The sequence below is a fragment of the Pogona vitticeps genome, chromosome 3, assembly GCF_051106095.1.
Source record: "Pogona vitticeps strain Pit_001003342236 chromosome 3, PviZW2.1, whole genome shotgun sequence".
NCBI classification, from domain to species: domain Eukaryota; kingdom Metazoa; phylum Chordata; class Lepidosauria; order Squamata; family Agamidae; genus Pogona; species Pogona vitticeps.
The window spans coordinates 182,011,475-182,036,239 of NC_135785.1; the positions used below are offsets into that span (position 1 = coordinate 182,011,475).

The 24,765-nt window shown below is 39.7% G+C and overlaps 1 protein-coding gene and 1 long non-coding RNA gene across 5 annotated transcripts in view; one reads left to right on the plus strand and one right to left on the minus strand.

The window, feature by feature from the left end:
- Positions 1-24,765, minus strand: part of MID1 (midline 1) — a 249,045-nt gene that overhangs the window by 81,211 nt on the left and 143,069 nt on the right. For 3 of the 4 annotated variants that reach the window (XM_072994376.2, XM_072994377.2, XM_072994375.2), the window contains exon 2: positions 10,402-11,117. In XM_072994376.2, coding sequence (XP_072850477.1) covers positions 10,402-11,061 — 660 coding nt within the window. In that variant the 5' untranslated portion in view covers positions 11,062-11,117. Of the gene's footprint in view, positions 1-10,401; positions 11,118-22,822; positions 23,077-24,765 lie in introns of those variants that run through there. The other variant, XM_078390375.1, reaches the window with a different exon arrangement.
- Positions 11,114-20,209, plus strand: LOC140705731 (uncharacterized). The gene is made up of 2 exons (XR_012085217.2): positions 11,114-11,276; positions 20,122-20,209. It is a non-coding gene; the product is annotated as an uncharacterized LOC140705731 (long non-coding RNA).

The following is a 24,765-nucleotide window of genomic DNA, read 5'->3' on the forward strand; positions in this document are numbered from 1 at the left end:
GGTAACTGTCTAGTGAGGCACCACTGTATACAATTATTTCTATGCTTTATGTTTCAGTTGAAGAATCCTTATGCTAGTCCCTTAAAATGGTTTTGGGTTAAACAAGATGTTGGAAGTCTGGGAAAGTGGAAGATTCCTATCGTTGTTGCAGTGGATGAGAGCCACTATGATGCTGTGGTTAAGAGAGCTGGATTGGGATGTAGGAGATCATCATTCAGGCTTTCATTCAGCATCGAAATTCCCCAGCTGACCCTGAGATAGTTACTCTCATATGACTTCAATAATGAAAGACCTGCATTGCTTGCCAATTGCTTGTTGATCCCAATTCAGATTTAATCCTTTAACACTATAAACAGCTTGGATTTGGCTATCTTACCAACTACCTGTCTTGTTATGAGCCCATGTTGAGATCTTTAGGAGAGGACTTCTTAAGAATACCAATGGTTTTCAGAGGTCCACCAAATAAGCAGAGGGCTTTCAGAAGAGAGGGCTTTTTCATATTGGGACCAGTTTCCATTCTGAATTATTTTAAGTAATGTGTAAGTAGGGTGTCATATGTTTAATCTGCCCCACTGAGTTGTTTTCAACTGGAATTTTTCTTGACTTCAGGTTTTAATGTATTTGGTTGATTTTAATGGTTTTTAGAGTGTGGTTGGTTTTACCTGATTTTATGATGTTACAGTAAAATCTGTTTTATTTGGGATTTTTAAATTCTGTTATAAAGATTGTTAGCCATCTTGAGTACAATTTTCTAGCAGAAAAGCAAGTTATAATTGTAACAAACAAACACATAAAATGGACAGAAGAGCCATGTACACCAACTTGAGCTCACTGTAGGAGACGTGGCAATATGACAAGGGAAGCAGTTACCTTGGGAAGTGCTGAGCGCTCCAACAGTGGAGGCATTCAAGAGAAAATTGGGCAACCATTTATCAGATCTGCCCCATGCCCCGTCCCCATCCCCGGAGGGCCAAGCTGGGCCAGCTGCAAACATCTGCACCACCGCCTTTCCCCCCACCGTCCTCAGCAACAGGCGCCTCGCTCTCATCAGTGTGTCGTTCACTCTGTTGGAAAGGTGAGGCGGGGAAAAGAAACTTTCTCTCCCCTGCTTGCCTGCCTGCTCCCGCTCTGTCCCATTCCTAGGCTAGAGGCAAACAGCAAGTAAAGACGCTGAGGGAGGGCGGGCAAGAGGGTGAGAGTGAAGTGGCTCCTTTGAGGTGGCAAGTGAGGGACTGAGGGAGGGACAGACCGGCTGGGCAAGAAAGAGGCTGCCAAAAGTGCATGCACAGCGGCTGACTCAGGTGCCAGGCAAGGGGCAACCTCTGGAGCCACCACCACTTTAGATGTTTGCAGCTGGCCCGGCTTGGCCCTCTGGGGACGGAGTGGCGGCAGTGGTCTGGCACCGGGAGGCTGAGCCTGGCCCAGGGCTGCAGTGGGAGCTCTCCCCAGCCTCACCCACCACCATGGCCTTCAGGACTTGCTCTGTTTATTTTGGGGGGGGGCGGTTTGCAGCCCCAGGGCATTCCTATGGGGCTTGCAGTGTTTTATTTTATTTGTTTGGGGTATTTTTTTGCTGGAACGGATTAATCGCGTTCCTATGCATTCCTATGGGAAATGGTACTTCGACTTATGACCATTTCGAGTTACGTCCATCTTCTGGAACAGATTATGGTCATAAGTTGAGGCACTACTGTAGTAATGTCACACTTAACTTGCATCTCCTTAGTGGGGAGGGAACTCAAGAAATGTTTTGATTTAGTGATGGCTAAGGCATACATACTTCATGCAATTAAAACATGAAACATTTACTTTATGCCAGCTTGATCTGTTCCACATTCTTTCCCCCATATGTAGGTGCAGGTGTGTACCCACACCTACATATATGTGTACACATTATCTGGTACATGAATTAGTATCTTACATTAATTTGGAAAACCAGCTCTAAGAATATTTTTAGTTGAATTATTTCGAATATAAAATAAAGGCTCTCCGAGTTGGGAATTGGTGGCCTGGTGTTTGCTTGGCTCCAGTCCTTCTTGGAGTACCGTCCTCAGAGAGTACACTGCTGATGATACACAGCTCTACATCTCCTTCTCTCCAACTACAGTGGATGCCGTTCTCTCCCTTCAGTGCTGATTGGAGACTGTTCTGCAATGGATGCAGAAAAATGGGCTGAGGCTGAACCTCGACAAGATGGAGGTACTGAGGGTGGGTGGCCCCACCATTAGCGGTTTGGGAAACTCCCTCTCATTTGGGAGGGTGACTCTTACTGCGAAGAGTGAGGTTCATAGCTTAGGGATACATCTGGACCCGGCGCTCACCATGGAAACTCAGGTGGCGTCAGTGGTCCGCCCTGCCTATTTCCACCTTTGGCGGGTTGCCCAGCTGCGTCCCTATCTGCGGCGCTCACCACTTTAGTGCAGTGGTTCTTAACCTTTGTTACTTGGATGTCTTTGAACTGCAACTTCCAGAAACCCCAGGCAGCACAGTTGGTGGTGAAGGCTTCTGGGAGTTGCAGTCCAAAACTCCTGAGTAACCGAAGGTTAAGAACCAGTGCTTTAGTGCAGGTGCTTGTAATCTCGAGATTAGACCACTGTAATGCACTCTGCATGGGGCTACCTTTGAGACTGATGTGGAAGCTTCAAATGGTGCAGAATGCGGCAGCCAGACTTCTTAGTGGGGTGAGAAAACACCATCATATCTCTCCCACTATGGCCACATTGCATTGGCTGCCCGTACGCTTCTGCATCGATTTCAAAGTTTTAATGATTACATACAAAGCCCTGACCTCGATATCTGATGGAACTCCTTCTCCCACCAAAATCTACGCGTATCATTCGATCTAGTCAGGAGGTGCGATCGAGGAGCCTAACGCTGAGAGAGGCCTGGAAGGAAAAAACAAGAAACCGGGCCTTCTCAGCAGTGGCTCCTCGGTTATGGAATAATCTACCTTCAGAGATTTGTATGGCCCCTTCGCTGCGTATTTTTAAAAGCCAATTTAAAACCTGGATATTCAGACAGGCCTTCCCTCCGGGCACTATTTGATCTATCTTCTTTGTCTTTTTCCATCTTGAATGATTATTTATTCTTGGATACTGATGTTATTTTGATTGTTTACTTTGTCTGATGTATGCCACCCAGAGTAGTCGAATGACTAGATGGGCGGGAGATAAATATAACAAACAAACAAACAAACAAACAAAAATCACAATCTTACTTATTTATCAGAAGCTGTTTTAAGTAACTCTGAATAATTTTTGCCACCCAGAGTAGACCTTTGGTCTAGATGGGCAGAGTAGAAGTCCAATAAAATAAAATAAAATAAAATAAAATAAAATAAATAACCTAAGAAGGCTGTGACATATGAAGATTACTTCCACAGGTTAAATGCAATTCTTTGCCCTACACATTTTTTAGAGTAGTCTTTTTATACAAATATATATATATATATATATATATATATATATATATATATATATATATATATATATATATATATATATATATATATATATATATATATATATATATATATATATATATATATATATATATATATATATATATATATATATATATATATATATATAAAAATGGAGTACCTGATGAAATGGCTCAAAGGACTGAAGGTCTAATTGTCCTCTTAGTACTAGTGTCCAGATATCTGCATTAACCAATACATCTCCTGTTAAACGCAGCGTAGCATACATGCTTGAGTTAGACAAGTGTACCAGAAATCTTAATTAAATGGTTTCATTTTTGCCACAAAAGGAGCTAGACTGCAATGGCTTCTTTTGTCTTCTAGCTAATGAAGGATGAAATATTGTTTAAGTAATTAGCAAAACTGCTGGGACAGAATGGAAACAATTAGCATATATTAACATCCAAAAGCTCGTTGTTAAGAAGCACCAGTTGCTGCACTGTTAGGATACAGAAGATTCTCAGTAATCTTCAAGGTCAAACATACAGTTTAAATGGCTGGGATAGTCCAGGTGGACCTGCAAGGACAGTTGTACCACTTTAAAGATGAATGAATTCACGTAGCATGTGTTTGTTGTGAACCAGAGTTCATGAAAGCCTGTCCTATAAGAATTTTGTTAGTCTCCTTGTTATAAAAGGTAGTGTTGTTTACATATAAGGAACCATGGTTTCAATACAGCAGGATCTCCCTTCTTCCTGTATTTATCTATTGTTTTTCATATGTTTACTAATGAGTTCTTAAAAAGCCATTTCTGTTTTGATTGGAAAGATAACTCCAAAACATCTTTATATTTTCAACATTATTTTACTTGACACTTAAAGACTAAATATTCTCATCATTACATGACTGTTGGAAGAAGATGCATTTAATGCATGGTGAACTCTTGGTAGAAGAGAGATGTGTACTGGCAATTTAAGTGTTTTGTTATGAAATTTTAACTTAGAACATACTGCCTGAGCCGGTTGATGTGTAGTCGTTAAGTTGTGTCTGACTCTTTGTGACCTCCATGGACCAGAGCATGCCAGGCCCTCCTGTCTTCCACTGCCTCCTGGAGTTGGATCAAATTCATGTTGGTAGCTTCGATGACACTGTCCAACCATCTTGTCCTCTGTTGTTCCCTTCTCCTCTTGCCCTTACACTTTCCTAACATCAGAGTCTTTTCCAAGGAGTCTTCTCTTCTCATGAGATGGCCAAAGTATTGGAGCCTCAGCTTCAGGATCTGTCCTTCCAGTGAGCACTCAGGGATGATTTCCTTCAGAATGGATAGGTTTGTTCTCCTTGCTGTACAGGGGACTCTCAAGAGTCTCCTCCAGCACCACAATTCAAAAGCATCTTCAGGGAATCAAAAGAAGTGTTCACCTTTGGTCCAGTTCTCACTTCCATACATCAGTACAGGTACTGGAAAAACCATAGCTTTGACTATGTGGACCTTTGTCGGCAAGGTGATGTCTCTGCTTTTTAAGATGGGTCTGTCTAGGTCTGTCATCGCTTTCCTCCCAAGAAGCAGGCGTCTTTTAATTTCATGGCTGCTGTCCCCATCTGCAGTGATCATGGAGCCCAAGAAGGTAAAATCTGTCACTGCCTCTATATCTTCCCCTTCTATTTCCCAGGAGGTGATGGGACCAGTGGCCATGATCTTAGGTTTTTTTTTTTTTTTGATGTTGAGCTTCAGACCATTTTTTGCGCTCCCCTCTTTCACCCTCATTAAGAGGTTCTTTAATTCCTCCTCACTTTCTGCCATCAGAGTGGTATCATCTGCATATCTGAGGCTGTTGATATTTCTTCCGGCAATCTTAATTTCGGCTTGGGATTCATCTAGTCCTGTTTTTCGCATGATGTATTCTGCATATAGGTTAAATAAGCAGGGAGACAATATACAGCCTTGTCGTACTCCTTTCCAATTTTGAACCAATCAGTTGTTCCATATCCAGTTCTAACTGTTGCTTCCTGTCCCACGTATAGATTTCGCAGGGGATAGATAAGGTGGTCAGGTATTCCCATTTCTTTAAGAACCTGCCATAGTTTGTTGTGGTCCACACAGTCAAAGGCTTTTGTGTAGTCAATGAAGTAGAAGTAGATGTTTTTCTGGAACTCTCTGGCTTTCCCCATAATCCTGCGCATGTTAGCATGCACTAACATGCTAACCGATTGTAGGCCCCTTCAATTTCCCAATTCATGCAGCCAGAACAAAATTCCACCTCTAATCACATTACCGTAATACATAAGGATATTTGCAGAAGCACTTTTTTTGTTTAACTTTTTGTACCAATTATGTAACAAAGAGTTAGAAGAACAGCTTGTGTCACTTGCCCTTCCACAATCATGCAAGACAACAGGATTCGCCATACTTGACTTCATGTAGGTTTTTGGTCCCTTTGAGAAAACAGTAATGTTGAAGCAATCCTAAAATTAACAGGCCTTATTTCTAAATCAGATGTTAATTAAAAAAAAACACAGATTTTTTCTTGCTAATTTCAGTCCATTCAGCCTTTTCATGTTTTAGTTGATATAACCATTTTTGAACAAAGGGAACTATCTCAATTAAAGATGAAGACTATATTTTGGAGTACACTATTGAAAAAATCAGTGGGCTTATGAGAGACCACCCAAAATTTCTGTCACTTTTCACCTAAAAGCATCTCCATGTTACACGGCAAACTGCTTCTCAACCGTCATTGAACTTCCAGAGTAAATTCCATATCAAATTAGGCAAAAACAAAATAAAAAATAAAGAAAAGAAGAATACTGTATTGTTGCACCTTAAAGACTAACTGCTCTATTTTAAGGTGAGCTTTCATGGACAAGTCCACTTCCTCAGATATAATAGTCTGAGGAAGTGGACCTGTCTATGAAACCTCACATGATTTAGTCTTTAAGGTGCGACTATATTTTCGTCTTCCTTATTTTTATTTTGTTCTTGTCAGATATGCTAGCACAGACTAACATGGTACCTCTTCCATATCATGTGCCAGTGCTACTGTTCAAAGGGAGAAAAATCTCCCCAGCATGAACCCAAAAAACAAACTATGAATTGGTTTGTTTTTCCTGGGTGTGTGTGGTCATGATAGTTCATGGTTTGTGGGTCGCCATGAACTACAAATCATCATAAACCACTGGTTTCTGATTCATGCCTGTCTCTAATTGTGTCTGATATGTTTATTATCAATAATATATTGATGCCTCATAGATTAAATGTCAGATGGTCTGCTTCTGAAGAAAGGAAATAGATGAAAGAAGCAGGAATTGCAAATAAAATAATTGGGGCCTATGTTTTTTGGGGGAGGGGGAAGTCGCTGCTGGTGAGCTAATCATGAGACTGTAAAAAAGCCAAATGTGGTGTAGCGGATACAGTACTGGAATAAAATTGAGGAGATCTGGGTACAAATCCCCAGTCGGCCATGGAAATTCAGTGGGGGATTGGCAATGGTAAAACCACTTGCTGAATATCTCACATGCCTTGAAAACCCCATTAGGGTCACCATAATTCAGATACAACTTGATAATACCTTAAAAAAACCATATGTGGGGGACATAGAAGGATCTTCTCAGAAAAGTGGGCAAAGGTGTGCAGCTGGCAAATCCTTCACTTCCAGATCTTCCTGGACAACGGCTAAAATTGAGGAAAAGCTCTGACTGCTTCTGTTAAAAAATAATTTAATTGTTGTGATATTTTAATTTTTTAAAAAAATTCCTATGTTTTGTGGGTGTCTATGATTTTAAATTGTGCAATGCTCTGATACAAAGAGAGAGAGAGAGAGAGAGAGAACATATAGTAAATACAGTGGTGCCTCGCTTAACGAGCGCACCGTATAATGACGAATTCGCATAGCGATCCGTTTTTTTGGATCGCTAATGCGAAGGCATACCGACGGTTCCAATGGGCAAAACTTGCATGGCGAAGATCGGTAAGCGTTTCACTTACCGATCTTCGCATTGCGATGTCAGGGAATCGGCTGTTCGGCGGTTCCAAAATGGCCGCCGGATGACCCAAAATGGCCGCGCGCAGCGTTTTCGTGCCCTGCCCTTGCTTACCGAGGGCGCGAAAATGGCTGCCGCTATGGGGAAACATCGCAGAACGGTGAGTTTTGTGACCATTTGGAACGCATTAAACAAAGTTTAATGGGTTTCCCCGTTCCGTATAGCAATGTTTCCCCATAGCGAAGGTTAATCCGGAACGGATTAACCTCGCTATGCGGGGCACCACTGTAACTATAGTTGTTGCTTCAGTTAACTAATTGTGGCCCCTGTCAATACTTTGAAGCTCACACTATTTGGGGAGACAGCAGTCTTATCCTTTGAACCACTAGCTGCAACTCCACGAAAAAAATAAACGATTTCTCCACAAAGCCACAGGCCCTGTTTTTTTTAAAGGCCCAATAAGTGGAAGAGCATGATTTTCAAGGGGACTGCAGTATTGGTTTGTAGAGGATACACACACACCCTCTGCTTTGTATGCTGCACACCAGGACTACTGGCAGTTATGTGGCAGTGATTTTCCCATTCTGAGGTTCCAGGGTGAAAGGGAAGCCTCAAAACAGGAAGACAATTAGTTGTTAGCCGCCTAGATTGGTCTTAACCGACCAGATAGGCGGGATATAAATAAAATAAAATAAATAAAATAATAAAAATAATAAAATAAATAAAAATAAAAATTAAATTAATTATTTATGGTACCAGGTCTAGTTTACTGTGGTGTAACTTTACGCAACAGGATTTTGCTCAAGTGTTGGTTGGGCGTTCCATTGCAAACCTTTTGTGTGTGTGTGTGTGTGTGTGTGTGTGTGTGTGTGTGTGTGAAGTGTACAGGTTATTGAAAAAACAACACTTATGGAAGTTACTCCTAATTTATGAGCTAAACATACAAATAAATATGTAATTGTGTGTTTAATCTCTCTAATTCAATAGGTCTGGGATATATATTTGAACTGGAAACAGAAGGAAGTCCATGTGGATACATAACCACAGAAATGCAGTAATCAATGAGTAATTATATGGGATAAGTTGCTTAGCTTTGAAGTGAAACACAAACTTGTGGTTGTATACAAGTAATACCCCTTTAAATATTCATTCATTTATTTATTAAATATACATTTATTTAGTCTGACTTTGCATACATATAGAATACCCAGGGGAACTAGCAATAATGGCATATATAATTTTTTTATATGAAACTCAAAAACAAAAAGCGATGCAATAATAAACAATTAAGCAGGCTCACAAAAGTCAAATGAACCAAAAGCCAAACACAGGCAACAATAAAAGATCAAAGCAGCAAGCATTATAAGCTATACAGTTGCCATTCTGTCTAAATGTTTGCCAGAATACTACTGCTAATATCTTAAATGCATAGCAGTGGCTTTAAGATTGCAACCTAAATTATGCCTGATGCTATCACCGTTCTCTTGTCTTTTAATTATGGAAAACTTATAAAACAGGCCCAGGCAATAACTTTGCAGTTCAGACCCATGTGAAGACTATGCATGCTTAAGATACATACAGTAAAAGAGCATATTTCCCTCACTTAAAAGTTTGACAAAATCACATTTTAATATGGCACAATGCAATGGAGGGTCCCCATTCTTTGTGCTAATATAGTCAGAGATAGAATAGTATTCTTGCTTTCCACATTGCCCTTGTTAGTAAAATTGTTATATACAGAAGAAAATAAAATAAAAATGATGATTCGATGAAGTAGTATTTTTAAATGTATCACATTGTCTTCTGGTAAAGCATTTTTTTTAAAAAAATCTAAACGCAGTAGCCAAAAGGGAGTACATTTACCATGGGGGAGGAGGGCTGTTTCTTTCATTGAATACTCTGCCTGTTGTAATGTTCTATAAACAAGCACAGCAGCATTTCCCTGAAGGAACTGGGGGAGGGGGCTTCTGCGTTCCTACATCTCCTCCCCTACTCTGCTGCTCTGTGCCCAGTGGCAGCTACAAACAACATGGTCTCCCAGAAGTGTAATGTTGCTGTCTGCCGCTTCTATCTGAAGATTCTTTACATCCGATCTGTGTTAAACAGAATAAGAACATTTTGCAATGGAACCTGAAGAATACTGAGCTGACTGCTCCTCCAATGTAAGATGCAATATTTAGTAGGGAATGTAGATTTTCAGAATATGGTGATGTCACTGGAGGATACATATTTTTCTTAATGTTTATAGTATGCAATGCATATATGTGAGAAAGACACATATATGTGCAACCCAGTTGTCTTATGAATTAAATAGGAGCATTCCTTGAAGAGAAGAAACAAAAAATGCGTAAAAAACTCTTGGAAGGAAAACAACGGGATTAAATATGATATTTAAATGAGGCTGCAATTGAAATATGCTTACAAGGAGTAATCCTCACTGAATACACTGAAACTCATTTTCAAATAAACTTGCACACAGCTGTCTTGTCAAAGGTCTGTTAGGTGGCCTAAGACCCTTGACACCTCTGGCTAGAATCTGGAGGCTTTGAAATGAACGCAGAATTCCACAAAACATAATCAGCTCATACAAATAATGGACCATCACTCTATACAAGGACCAAAAAGTACCCCCCATACACAGTGTCACTTTGGGGGAATCACCAGATTGCTTCCCAACATACCTGTGCATATTCATGGATATTCACATTAGATTTTCATATTGGACTGCACTGCAGCTGAAAGAAATGGAAATATATACACAAACGTACCTTTTTGTATCTGAATTACTTCCTATGAAATTCGGGAGAGTTTAACATTGAAAAACCTACTTCTAATTCATAATTTGTGCTTTACACAGTGCCCAGTGTCAGGAGGTGTGAGTGTGTCAGCTCAGTACAGAAATTCCATATAACACACATAATAAGTCATACAACAAATAAGGTGAGGTGATGCCACACTTGTTAGTGTATACAAATACTGTAAAGCATTAAGAGCAAACTAACCTTCAGTTTGTCATAGCGTTCACTTAGAGCCGCCACCTGGTGATCGCGATGCCTCCCAACCAGTTTACACAAGGCACAGATTAGCTGGTCATCAGTCACACAATACATGTTAACTTTCTCATCCTCATGCTCCAGACACATTAATCCTCTGATATGAGAGTCAGGAATAGGCTCAATCAAACGGTGGCCAGTGAATGGCTTCTTGTTTGGGTGAGTCGCTTTTAAGCACTCCTCACAGTAGGATACCTCACAAGTTACACAGGTCTTCACTGCTTCCTGAGCAGGATCTTGGTCACAGAACTGGCAGAGAACTTTTTCACTGGAGGACATGCTGTTGCTATCAAAAGCTCGCTCTCGGCGAGTTTCGCTGGGAGAATTGGGCCCGCTCACTGAAGCTTTCTGAAACCTGTCGATAATATTCTGCAGCGTGACGTTGCGCTTGAGTCCGTCTAGACCACGTTGACTGAGGGTGATGACATAACGACAAGTAGGGCACTGGAAGGCGGTGATAGATTCCACTGATTCGTTGGTGGCACAGTGGGAGACCAAGATGCGATGCGCACAGTTGAAACAGAGACTGTGAGCACAAGGCAGCAGCAGCGGGTCCTCAAACAGCTCCAGACAGATAGGGCAGGTCAGTTCCGACTCCAGTGTTTCCATCTTCAGGCAAAGCTTTCCTGTGTCATCAGTGAAATCCAGGGAAGCCGATCAGCTATCTGAAAAGCACAACATAAAGAGTCGATTAGGCGAGGCAGAACAGAGGGGTCAACCGTGGGGGGGTTGTCTACTTTCACCACTTTTCTCGCTATTATCCAGCCACCTCAGATTGGAAGGCTACACAAAGTTTGGAATCCGCCTATGCACCAGTAATCAAGGTACTGTATTTAAAACTCTATTTCCTTTTATGCTTCTCTAATCTAATCCTCAATTTAAGAACAAAATTAATTATGTCTCCACTTTCTTCTCTCTCAACAACGGAGAGACAACATGGGGAGAAAAAGCTGCTAGGGACCAAATACAGGAGCAGATGTTTGGAGCGCTTTCACATTATTTAGACACAATGTACAGTCTTAAATCAGCCTATACATATACATCACATTGCAGTAGTCCAAAAAAACACTGTCTGAATGCATTTTAACTTTTAACAGCAGTAGAAACAGAAAGCATCAGATATATCACAAAGAATAACAAAGTAACTTGCCATTTTTTAGCATTAACACTACAGCATTTGGGGTGGGGAGGGCTCCAAGTTCCATTTATATTTGCAGTCGGTACCCCAAAAGTGTGTGCATGTGTGCTGAACTATATTTATAGTGACTTGTGACAAAATGAGCAATGCATACAGGAAAGTATACACCTTGTAAAAACAAGTAACAGTCTGAAATGATATGAGGGCAAACACATGGAGGTGCAAAGATACACACTCACTTTTACAGTCATCTGCATCCTCAAACGAGCAGGTTAGAAAGAAAAATATTTAGAAAAGGAAAGGGTGCTTCTTGTCAAAAGCTGGTGGGAGAGACATGGTATTTGCTGAACTGAGCATGAATTCAACTAAAATACCTTGCCCTCCTTTTTTGTTTTTATTTCAATGCTATTGTGAATGTGCCAAGAACTTCTGTTGTTTTCAGCCAAGAAGGTCAAAGGCTGTTTTACTGTGCAAATATTCAATTTAACACCCTTGTAGGCTAGCTGAAATGCAGCATAACTCAACAATGACTTTTCTCAGCGTGGAATAAAAAAAAAAATCGCAGCAGTTAATCCCAACTCTCCCCCCACCTCACAAGAGATCAGCCCTTAAAAATGACTGAAACTTCATTTTGTTTCCTCTTTCGCTAATCATGTTGCATGAAATGATTTTGAAAGAACTGCCCTACGTGGTGCTCCTTCGCTAAGCTCTTGTCAAGGCCCTATCCCGGTTATAAGCAGACAGATCAGTGAAGCAGAAGTTAAAACTATGCTTCACACTCCCAGAAATTTACCTCTTCACAGTACAATCTATTTAAGCTTTGTTGCTCATAACTGAGGACGGGCTTCAGATGGCCCAGCTGCATGGTCTTTACACTGTAAAGTCATTGTCCTGTTGTGTGAACTCTTTGCCTCCCACCTCTTTCTCTCCCCCTCCCCCAAAATTCACATAGAAATCCTAGTTCATTAAGGGTGAAGGGAGCCTTCTCCTCATTAGTAAGCTTGGGAACCAAAACTCTTTGAACCTTCTGCATTTCCCCACAATTAAACTATGGGGCTGCAGTTATGGTGACAGGAACCTATATAGAACCTCAGTCCAAACCATAATAGCACAGAAAAGTTCAAGAATGGAAGCAAAGTTCAAGTCAACCGCTAATGCTTATTCATACTCACTTTGTTGTAACAGCAGAAAAGCTTTTGTTTCACAGAGACTAGAACACTATGCCATTCGGTTTCACACTTATTTGCCAAATGTCTGGGTAAACGTAAACTGTATCAACCCTTGTCTTCTGAGCATCAGCTATGAACTACATTGCCTCTATAGAATTCACTTTGCAAAATAATAACTGCTTTGTCTGTTTAAAAACCATAGAAAGGTTGCTTTGACATGACTTTTACCAAAAATAATTATTTTCCCATCAATGACTCTTGGTGAGTTTACAAAGAACAAAAGCATGAGAATAGCAATATTGCCTGACATTTCCTTAATCCCTGTGTCATGCTGGATTGTAAAAAATACTAAACTACATTGCTCTACTCTACCCCTTGTAAGATTGACAGACCAAATTTGAAAAAAAAAAAAAGGGGGGGGGATCTTTGGAATTGTGCCATCTGAAATAGGAATTGTTCATTGTGATGCTCTCAAACGATAATGGGTTTGAATAAGAAATGAATGGGAAGTGACTAACTAGAACAGTCAATATCTGATATATCTTGTTATTCTTATGAGCCACACATACAAAAGTATATGACAAGAACTCTTGCATACCACTGTGAAACATGTAGTCATATGTTGCGTGTCATTCAGCCACAACAGTTGCAAAAGTTATCAAGGAGGCAGTAGTTTTTATAGCACACAGAAAGCCAATATAAATGTTTAAGCCAGATATCCCCTCCCCCAAATCTCAGGACAAACTGTTACTTTTGTCTATTGCTGCGGCCCTGATTCGGTTGATCCCTGTTCTGTATGTGATCTACATAGGAATAAATCATCAATTGAAACAAACAGTAGTAGACTATGTCTAGATGGGCGGCATATAAATGCAATAAATAAAATAATAAATAAAATAAATAAGGCTGCAAGGTCCCAAATCTAGGTTTAAATCACTGGTTCTTAACCTTGTGTTACTCAGGAGTTTTGGACTGCAACTCCCAGAAGCCTTCACCACCAACTGTGCTGGCTGGGGTTTCTGGGAGTTGCAGTTCAAAAACATCCGAGTAACAAAGGTTAAGAACCACTGGTTTAAATCATGGGAGGACTTAAAAGGTCAAAGCTCCCCAACTTACTTTTGTATAGGTCTGGGCCTTACTTAAAGTAAGATTAGCCCCTGCCCACTTATAATTAAGAAAGAATAAAGAATGGATGAAGCTTTACTCTCAATTGCAGAGATTTTTTAACAATTCCATTTCCAAGATTAAGATTTCAAAGAAAGGAGTAATCTGGTCTCTGCAACAAAGGAGGGGGAAATTTGGGAATTATCGTGTCACCAGCCTTTTCCATTTCATCCAGAGGAATATCATCTGTGTCAAGAGGAAGCCTCCCCAGAGCAGTGAAGAACCCATTCATTTTTATTCATCTGTGATGGTGAATTAGCTCAAAGGATAACCATGCTCACAGAAAGGGAAATCCACTGCTAATCTAAACTTCACCAAGAAACGGTTTTAACACTGGGGCTGGGTTTTAGCTGATTGATGAATTGTTTATATCCTCCTCATAGTAAAGGACTGGTGCTTTATTTATCACATCTTATTGCTGCATTGTTTTATGTTTGTACAGTATTCTCTGAAATACACTGTTTAAAGATGAATAAACAGAGCTGAGGTGCCACCACCAGAAAGTTGCACTTGAAGATGTTCAAACATAAGTTGAACATCTTCAACTTATGGGCCAGCTATCAGGGATGCTTTAAATACAGATTTCCATGGGGGGGGGAACTTGACTCAGTACCCCTTGGGGTCTCTTCTACAATTCTATCATTCCAGGAGCCACACACCACATTTCCGATAGAAAGGGAACCCTGGGTGAGCTCCAAAGCAGACCTCAAGGTATAGAATGTCTTCTGTGAAAAGAGGTCTTATGTGAAAAGAGGTCATCCTTCACAATCCAATATCCCAAACCATGAAGTCTTTCAAAGGTCAAGGCCAGTACTTTGAACTGTCTCCAAAAACAGAGTGAGTGCAGTTGTACTGGTACATAGTATAGTCATATTCCATTAACCATGTAGAAGCTATATTCTCAAGTAACTCTTCAGAAACAGCTCTATTTTCAGTGATAGTCCCTCACATTACAGAAGGCCATCTTGGAGGTTTCTAGAAAATGGACACTAAGGCCAAGCTCTTTCAGACCAGACAGGGATGAACCCACCTTATCTCACTAACAAATCTACATCTCCCAATCCCCATCCAAAAAAAAAAGTGAACATTACTCAGGCACAATATTTTTATGACACACTGGCTGTAACTTGATATGTATCTGTCTTATTGACATGTGGCTGAACTGGTCAAATTGCCTTGGAGTGAAATAATATACAAGTTCTGACTGGGATGTTTGACGTGTAGTAGAAGGCCTAGAGTGGTCGTAACTGACTAGATAGGCGGGATACAAATTCAATCAATAAATCAATCAATCAATCAATAAAGGCACTCTATCATGGTCAAGTCAACCAGTTAGGAACTTGCTTACATAAATGTGATGATATATCCCTTGAAAATTATATATAAACACACACACACACATATATAGAGATAGAGAGATTTTTAATAAATATAAATGTTGTGAATAATAGCTTCAAATGCGCTATTGAATGCATTGATAATACTTATCTGTTTAAAGCATAGGCAGTGGAACTGATGGCCATTTTTCATACAGGATGGTAGCTTGAGGGCTCTAGGGACAGGTATGGTCAAAGTGGCAAACAGCTTTTAACTTTTAAAACAAGTCACCAATAATGCATCTATTTATAATAATAATTATAATAATAACCTTTGAACTACAGAGCTGCAAGGGCCCCTCTGGATCATCGCGTCCAGCTCCTCTCATGGAGGCACAGTGGGGGGAATCGAACTCTCAGTCTCTGGCTCCACAGCCAGAGACCTCAGCCACTGAAGCTACCCAGCAGCTCATTTATTTCTTTACTTAATAGTGGAGTAATTTAATTATCTCCTGAAATAAAATAAAAATCAAGCACTCTTGACCACAATACAAGATTGTAGTTTTAAATTTTGGGCAAAATCATACTGACTATTGGTACCCGAATTAACTGCAATGGCATAAATCACACTGGTGAATTGCAGCCAGTTCAGGAGTCGCCGCTTTTGTATCTCGTCATATGCCAGTTGTATGACTTAGTCTATGACAAGGAATGCAAGCACCAACATATTGTGGTAATTAGTAATAATTTACTGTTGTTATTTATGCCATTTCATTTACACTGGTCGAAACAAAAATTTGGTTACTTGCCTACATTTTGAAATATTACTTTTAAAATATTACTCATTCTCTGAAAATCAAATTAAATTCTTTGGTTTAATTTACTAAATAAAACTGATTCATTGATTTAAAAAATTCATTTCTATCTGTACTGATATATTCTCAATACTACTTCTTACTTTAAAAGGGAACAATGAATAGCAGCAGCTGTAGCAGCTGCAAAAGCACCGAAGAATTGCAGCTGTCTGGTCTGATGCCTAAACAATTCCCCCACCAGTGAAACATGTGGTTAAAAAACATTTTCCAATGAAAGCGGAAGGAAGTCAGATTTCCTTACGCATAATACAGCCGAGCAAGGGTCTCTAAAGATGATTAACACAATCAAAGTGGAGAAGTGATTTTTTTGAAAAACTGTAACAGCTCCCTTTGGCCTGTCAGTGGCCAGTTTAGAAAATAATAATAATAAAACTGGTGGGTGATATGGGTGGTCTGCAGGAATGCCAAGGGCCCCAAAACATGGCAAATTGTCTCCCACATTCTAAGAGGGCATAAGGGGACTTTTTGATGATCTTTTAAAAAATAAAATTGGGTTTTTTTAAGGTGGGATACAGAGGGTATACATACTGTCCACACCTCTTTAAACCTACATCAATTATTAATAAAATATTTTAGCTTAATTACAAGTGGCAAAGTGGTAGAGAAATGTATGCGTTACTTTTCTGATTGAAACCACTCCTCACATGATGCTTTCAGAATCATGTGGATTAGAAAAGCATCTGGGGTAAATGGGCATCATTTGAGCTCAAGAAGAGGAAAAGGAAAGGCTAAGCAGCCCCTTTAAAAAAAATCAAAGGTATTTTTGAAATGATGCAAGTTTTCTTTTTCAGAAAACAACAGAATACTGACATGGCATGCATGATTTTAAACTAATAAAAATATGAATATTTAAAGGACATAATGATACATTTTGTGTTAGTGTCCCAAGCAAGTTTTAAAGCTTCATACTATTAATAATCTGTAAAATAATCAATCGACAATAGGGTCACTCAGAAATATCAACATAACTGGATGGAGGTCAAAAGGCACTGGAGTCAAGATGGGTAGAGCTTGGAGGAAACGTTGCTCTCTCACACATAAAGAGACACACACAGACAAGCACTCAATGAGACATTCTCACACTTTATCCCATTCATTTTTCCCACAGTTCACTTACGTAAGGACCAGATTAGAAATGATCCTACATACTGCTGATTTCCTCACATGCTTATGCAGAGTGTGAAATCAGGGATCTAGCCGGAAGGTACCCTCTGCCTCTGGGAAGAAGGCGGGTGGGATTTGGGCAGGAAAGAGCCTGAGGTGGGACTTGGCTCCATTGGCTCTTATAGACCAACTCCACTGTCAAAACTGCATAGTAACATTGCAGAGGAAGTTGGATATGCCATATTCCAAGTTATTTGAAGGGAATTCCATAGCTTGGTGCAAACAGAATTTTTGGAATCTGTCTGAAGTTTGATGGTATTAAAGAACACCAGGGACTGCAACCTGTTATACACAAGTTATCACATATCAGAAAAGAAGTATCATCTGATTCTTCATTACTAAGAACCACTTACATTTTCCGAAACTCATCTGAAAGACTTCCACTATTTATACTACAAGCATATACTGAGGGAGACAAAAGAGCATAACATTAATGTCACAACTTCTTTTGTACAGCCAATGGTGTACATTTTATGCAAAAGAGAATCTCCCTTACAGAAAGTCTGGCAAAATTCCTTTGTCATTCTGTTATCAAAAGTGATATATTAATCATCATACATCATTCTGAGCCAGTGATTCTTGAACTTTGGTTCAAACCATGTGGTGCTGTAACATACAGTAAGATGTGTGGTGAGTGTACTAGAAGAAGCAAATGTAGTATTCTACAAACACAACCAAGCTTACAGTTTTGTTTTCTAGACAGCTATTCTGGATAGCTCTGTGGTTTAGGTAGAGGCTGGGAGTTCAATTCCCTTCTGTGCCTCCTATGAGTAGGACCAGCCTCTGTGGCCTTGGGCAAGCTGCACAGTTTCAGTGTGCCCCCAGAAGAAGGAAACGGTAAACTACATCTGAGTATTCTCTGCCTGGAAAACTCTGAAAAAAGTCACCACAAGTCAGAACTGACTTGACAGCTTATGGTGATGATAATTAGAAGCAACCATTTTCTAGCCCTTGCAAATAAAAAATCTTGAAAGTCAGATATATTAGAGAAGACATAATGTGGCTATTTCAAACTCCTCAGGATTCCTGCCACATTGAAACAGAAAGCTCTTATTTCCCTTTTATCTTTTTGATAAACACCTTTCTTATTGAGGCCATAATTTCTAGATATATACCACAAACCTATATGCTGTTATTGGAAGTAAGACTCACTTAGCTCAGTGCCTCTTCCTTCTGAGAGTAACCATGCATAGGATCGTGCTATTACTAACAAATTAATAGCACATTATGGTCCTATATTCAGTTCTTCTATTATCAATTCATTTTGGGAAAAAAGAGTTTTCTCCCAGGAAAAAAAGGCTGCTATTCAAAAGCTATTAAGAATGAACCAATTCATTCTGGATAGCATTATTTATGATGAAAGCATAAGCAAAAAGCAAATAAAATAGGCGTTAAAAGAGACTTGGAAAACCAATGAATACCATTTAGCAGACCAATCACTACTTGAAAAACAGTCATGCAAGTGGGAAATTAATACTTCAGATGAAATTACTTTTTTAAAAAAAGCACGTAAGCTTTGCTAATAACTGTAAAGACCCAATAAAGTAAAATTCCAAGTGTACCATAAATCATAACTTTCACATTGAAGCCCAGTAACCTTGCAGCTTGTAGCTATTGAAGGCCAGCAGAAAAAAAGAAACACCCTCCATCATCATGGAATATCCTTGGGCTGTTGGAGCCATTCCAGCAGGAAACTGTATGGCAAACTACACTGAATGTAGCTCAGAGTTTGAAATGTTGCTACAAACAGAGTGATTTGTTAAGATTTTAGTTAAAGAACCTAATCCAGATTTAGTTAGGCTTACTATTACCAGGTAAAGGTTTTAAATTTGTTAAACAAAAGACAAAAGTCATTACCCTGCTGGATGTTTAATGGACAGAAGGTCAGTTGAAGAAATGGCCATGGCTATTTGTTGAGGTTCCAGTTAGGGATGTGGACAAGTCTTCCAGTCCGAGTCTGAGGGCCGGAGTCCCAGTTCAAAGCCTCAGATCTGAGTCTCAAGTTGATGCACCCCAGGGGGACACATGAACAGACAGCAGACTTAAAAGGGAAGTCAGGCCAGCACATGCGCATGCACAGAGACAGTGGGCTGAGTTCCCTTTCTGGAGCCAGCTCCTGCCTCTGCGCATGTGCTGGCCTATCAGATGGGTGGTTGGTTCATGGTCGGAGACAGCAGATGGCTCCTGGAAGGGAAGCCAAGCATCCTGCCCCTTAGGATGGTGGCAGTGGTAGAGGTGGCAAAAGGATGAGGTAGGGAGGTCCATCCCTTATAGGGACTCAACAATGCGACTTGGAAAAATGGGTCTGAGTCACGAACTGAGTCCGAGTCTTTAGAAAACAAACCACCAAGTCGAGACCAAGTCAAGTCACCAGTGTGACTTAAATCAGACTAGACAGCAAGTCATGACCTCCCCTCATCCCTGCTGTCAGTAGGCTGTTGGACATGTGACTGGTCACAGAACCCACTGCTTTGTCAAATAGCAATAGCTGTTTCCACAACATCCATTCTATGTGCAAAATTCCAACAGGATACTTATTAGTTATCTTTAAAGGAAACTCTAGTAGAAAATATCATACTATTTTTTAAGGTTAACATGATTGCCCAGAGTGATATTTGTTGTTTATACCTTCAGATTGGCTCTGTTTGTAGTATAGCCTGGCCTTCCCAACCAGTCCCCTTCGAGATGCCTTGTACTGTAAATCCAACAATCCCATTGATGTTTGGAAATGGTAGCATTTTCAGTGCCATGTTGGAGAATGCTGCCCTGAAGCACGGATGTTCAATAAGGTTTTGTTGCTGATCTCCATCCCTCTTTCCTTCTTCTCTCCACTCTACTTCCAGCAATGCTTATATGATCCACCACTGGTGGCTGGATTGAAAATTAATAAAGAATGATACCTATATTTCAGCTAGAGGACACTGACCCAAATGGAGTATTAAAGTGCGGCAGTAAGTAACAACTGATCCATCAGTAAATCAAAAATGAAAGATTCTTAATCAGCAATATTTTGTGTGTCTCCGAACATTCGCATAACATTTTTATGCACTACATCATCTGCCTACCCACCCATTAGTATTAAGAAGTGGAAGTGTAATCTCATTTCAGAGAGAGGGCTACTGTGGCTCTCTCTGTAAAAGCTGACTGGTAATTTTCCAACTGAAGCTTTGGACTCTCCTTACAGTATTTGTCACCTCAGTAAAGGCGACTCCAGAGTTCTCTCTCACTCATGGACACATCTCATACTCTGTGCTTGCCTTATACTCTTTATGCCTACTACCATGTGGGGGCTCCACACTGGAGGCAATTTAAAATGAAAAAGCTCCCCTAACACTTCTGTTGCTACGATAATCAGTTCTCCTCCTCCTCCTCACTATCTACGAGACTGTTTCCATGCCTTCACTGTTGATTACAGCTGTGGCAGATCTGATTAACTAAAGCCACTAAAACAAGTTGTGGATGAACAGTAAACTAATTATGACCAGTTACATTTAGTCACCATGGTAGTTGTTTAGCTTTCTTCTGAATTAAAAATTACTGGATTAGCCTAAAAATAAATAATTTATTTCAAGCTCTGATGTCACTCTTATTCAGCAGTGCTACTCTTGTATGGGAGAAGCTACAGTGGCTACAGTGAAGTATTCATTATCCTTAAAAGCTAACTCTAAAGCCACATTTACATAAAATAGAGCCATATCTTGTAAGATATCTAGAGGCAGGGCAGCAGAATGTTTTTGAGTGATGACACATGTAACAGTAAATGGACCGAAGCATAAGCCAGCATTTCTTGATATGTACATTGCTATAATGTTACTCTCCCTTGTAGGAGTGAAACAATATCATTTGTGGGTGCCAGCAGACACACAGTTCTAGGACGGGGGTTGTAGCTAAATTAGGGGCCTTTCCTCCTGCTTCATCCCATAATGCAGTTCCCTAACTAGCAGTTTCCAGAGAAATTACACCTCATCAACACTCACAAACTTAGCACTGAGTTGCTACATTCTGCCAGTACAACTGTCAAATATCCCTACAGAAAGTTCATTCAAGCCCTATCCCTTCCTCTTTCACGTCACTCTTCATGGCTGGCATTTTCTCAATGAAAAAAAAAACAAACAGATTTGCATATGATACATTTTCAAACCACATTTGTATTTGACATCAAAATACATTACAGCGTGTTTATTTCTCAAAAAAAAAAAAAAAGCAAGACAGAACATTATTATTGGGTTCTCTTATAAAATGCACCGTCCCCTCCCTATACAGGTGATCCTCTTTTCAATATTCATAAACTAATACAGAAAACAAAGTTGGGTTGTTAAATACTCTTTGAGCCTAATCGGGCAATGGCCTCTTAGATTGTCCTTCAGTTAGACTGTGGGCCTAAAGTATTAGTTTTCCTGCAGGAATGGGAAGCTGGGATTAATCAGTTATACCAATTAAGTATGCAGGGCAAACAGGACAATAAAGCCAAATTTCTTGTTTGAAATAAATGGAGTATAGCAGTAACCTAGATTACAGAAATTTCCACACAGCCATGTTAGTCTATCACTAGACTCACGCACACCCCCCACATGCACCTGCACACACGCCGATCCAGATAAAAAGACAAGGGGAAAAAAATCAAATGACATCTTCAAGCAAAAAAGTTTTACTTTTAATTTTGTGGATTGCTTCTGATTAAGTAGGCTGCAGTCCACAAAAGCTTATGTCAAATAAAACTTATCAGTCTTTAGCGTATCACAAGATTCTTTCTCAATTTAATAAGTGAAATCATTTCTGGTCCCAGAGTTACATTTTCATGATCTAGCACTACTGTCTTGGAATTCAAGGAAAAGAATCTAGCCATTTCAAGCTGTGAATCACTGTATGGCTTGTTAGTGTTTCAACAGTCCCCTACGTGAGTAAGGCCCAAATCAATGTGTCCTTTCTTTCCATTAAGAAAGGATCTAGATGTCCAAGAAAATACTTACAGGATGGCACCCAAGGTTCTTGGGACATATAACATGTAACATAGGTGTCTACTGATTAAACACAAAATGGCTCACCACTGTGCCCATCATAGGATTGCAATTATATATCATTATGAATATGCTTTTCCTAAATAGAAATACAACTAGGTTGCCAAAGGAAGAGTAATAAACAAACAAAAATATTTCACCTCAGATATATAACATGAATACAAGCATTCGTGATGTCTGGAAGTAACTATGATGGGCAGTGAACCTGGTTAAATGAGCTTAGTTCCTTATTTGAGAGCTTTAATGCAGATGACATCACCAGGGCACATAACAAAATACATATGCCTGATTAACTTTTTAGGCACTGGTGCATTTATCATCAGATGTCAAAACATGGTATTTCCTTTGAAATCTAACAAGCAAGCTCAAATTCCTATAAAGCAAAAACAACTGCTGTTCACAGGTAAAGAAATTTAAACTGGCTCCTCATTAAATTGTTAGAAACACGTTAAAAGCCAAGGAGTGTTGCCTAAGGCACAACGGCAAATAAAATATCCTCAAAATATATACCAAACAGCATACCCACCGGTGGATTTCGGCCTAAATATTTTTGCAGAAACATTGCTGTTAAAGGTTTGTGCTGGATTTCCTTCAGAAGGCAGTTAAAAAACGAAAGAGGCTTTGTTTGGTCACCTCTGCTAGCTGCAGTAGTCCTGACCCGTCAGTTCTATGACTGTATTTGTAACTGTGAGACAGTGCTGAAACACAACAGGAAAATCAACCCTACAATTCCAGGAAGGCCAGCTCCACCTAATCACCTCCTTCAGAGTTTAAGGACTGAAAACTCCCTCCGCAACCCAGCTGCCTTTTGTCACCAACACTAAAGCAAACTCTCTCTCTCCCTCTCCCTCTCCCCCCCCACTCCAGCATTCAATGAGTACAGAGCAAGAAGGCCACCAGGATCAGATTCTTTCACAGTGCGTCCATGTAACCCACCCGGCTATGATGTCTTGTAATAAGGGCACCGGGCTTTCCTGCCACATTATTTGGACAAGTGGAAGCTCAGCCTGCAGTGTAATTAATCCGGGGCTGAATAATAAATTGCAGTTCCCCTGCCTGTAAGGGGAGACTGACCTGGACCAGCAAAACCTGTCATACTGCCGGCAGTTCAAAACGTTATTATTTTCTCATGGAAGTAGTATCAAATGTTCTGAATATCTGACTGTTATATTTCTGTAACTGCATATTTGGTCAATACTTTGGTTCATCATCTAGTTGGAATAATAATAAACATTTAATACTGATGAGAAGACTTCTTTGCTCTTATTGACACGAGTTAGGGAGATGGGGAACGGCAGCTTCAGACCACATGATGTTTTCCTTCAGAGATCCTTTATATATTTCTCTGCTTATTAGGAAATACAAAAAGTAAACCAAAAATGCTGCTAATACATTGCTTTCTTCTGCATCTAATATTTAATATAGCCAAAATACCTTTGAATATTGAAGTGATTCTCCACTCCACTAAACTCTAAGAACCAGTTCCTTTGCTTCCTCTTCATTTATGTAATCTAACTGAACTTCTTTAATTACATCAATCATGCTACTCATTAGCCAATATTACTGCACTATACTTTAATGAAATTCATGAAGCAGAGTGGAGGAAACATTCGTTTGTCTCTTCCTAAGTCTTCTGATCCATACCAGACTTTTGGCTTTCAATGAAGGTGCTAAAAGATTCATGTGCAAGTGGAAGCAGCAGGAATGAATTGCTTCCTTGTGTTCTACTTTTCACATTGCAATGTCTCCTTTTATGCTGTTATCATGGAATGAAAAAAAGCATTAAATACTTGGAAGAATGCATTCAGCTCATCATTCCATTTGTTCCTTTCCCCAATAAATTTCATTTCATTTGCCTTACAGAATAATATAATTTCCATCATTATTTCCTTTCCTAAACAAATGACTGGAACAGGATGACATTAAGACAGCCATAGCTCTTGCAGCCAAGATCTTTATATGCAGATATTTTTTTTAAAAAATGTACACTATAGTAAACAGAAGTGCAAAAATAAACAAACAGAAGGTAATCCAAACTAAGGAAGTGAATCTCATAATCTCTATCACCCAGAGAAAGAGAAAGAAAAAGGTCCCTCTTCACATCAAAATTTTGCTACATATTTCAAGAAGTCTCATGGAATTTTTTATATGTTTTGTCATAATTTTTTTCCCTGAAAGAAACTCCAGCAGAATTATGACAACTCTTATGCAAAACGGCATCTTTTCTCAGCATCTTTTTTTGCCTCAGAAAGGACACTGCTCTGTCATTTCTTACACAAAGGAACTGGTGAAAAAATGGTAGGAAGAAGAATCCCCTTCTTGCAGAAGGAGAAAAATATATCTCTGATGGAAGGAGAAATCTCAGTGAGGCTTCCTTGGCACATTCAGTTACGCAGAACATAGTATGAGAGCCAGTTCATCATATTGCAATGTGACGATTCGAAAGCATATGAGCAGAACAAATTCTAT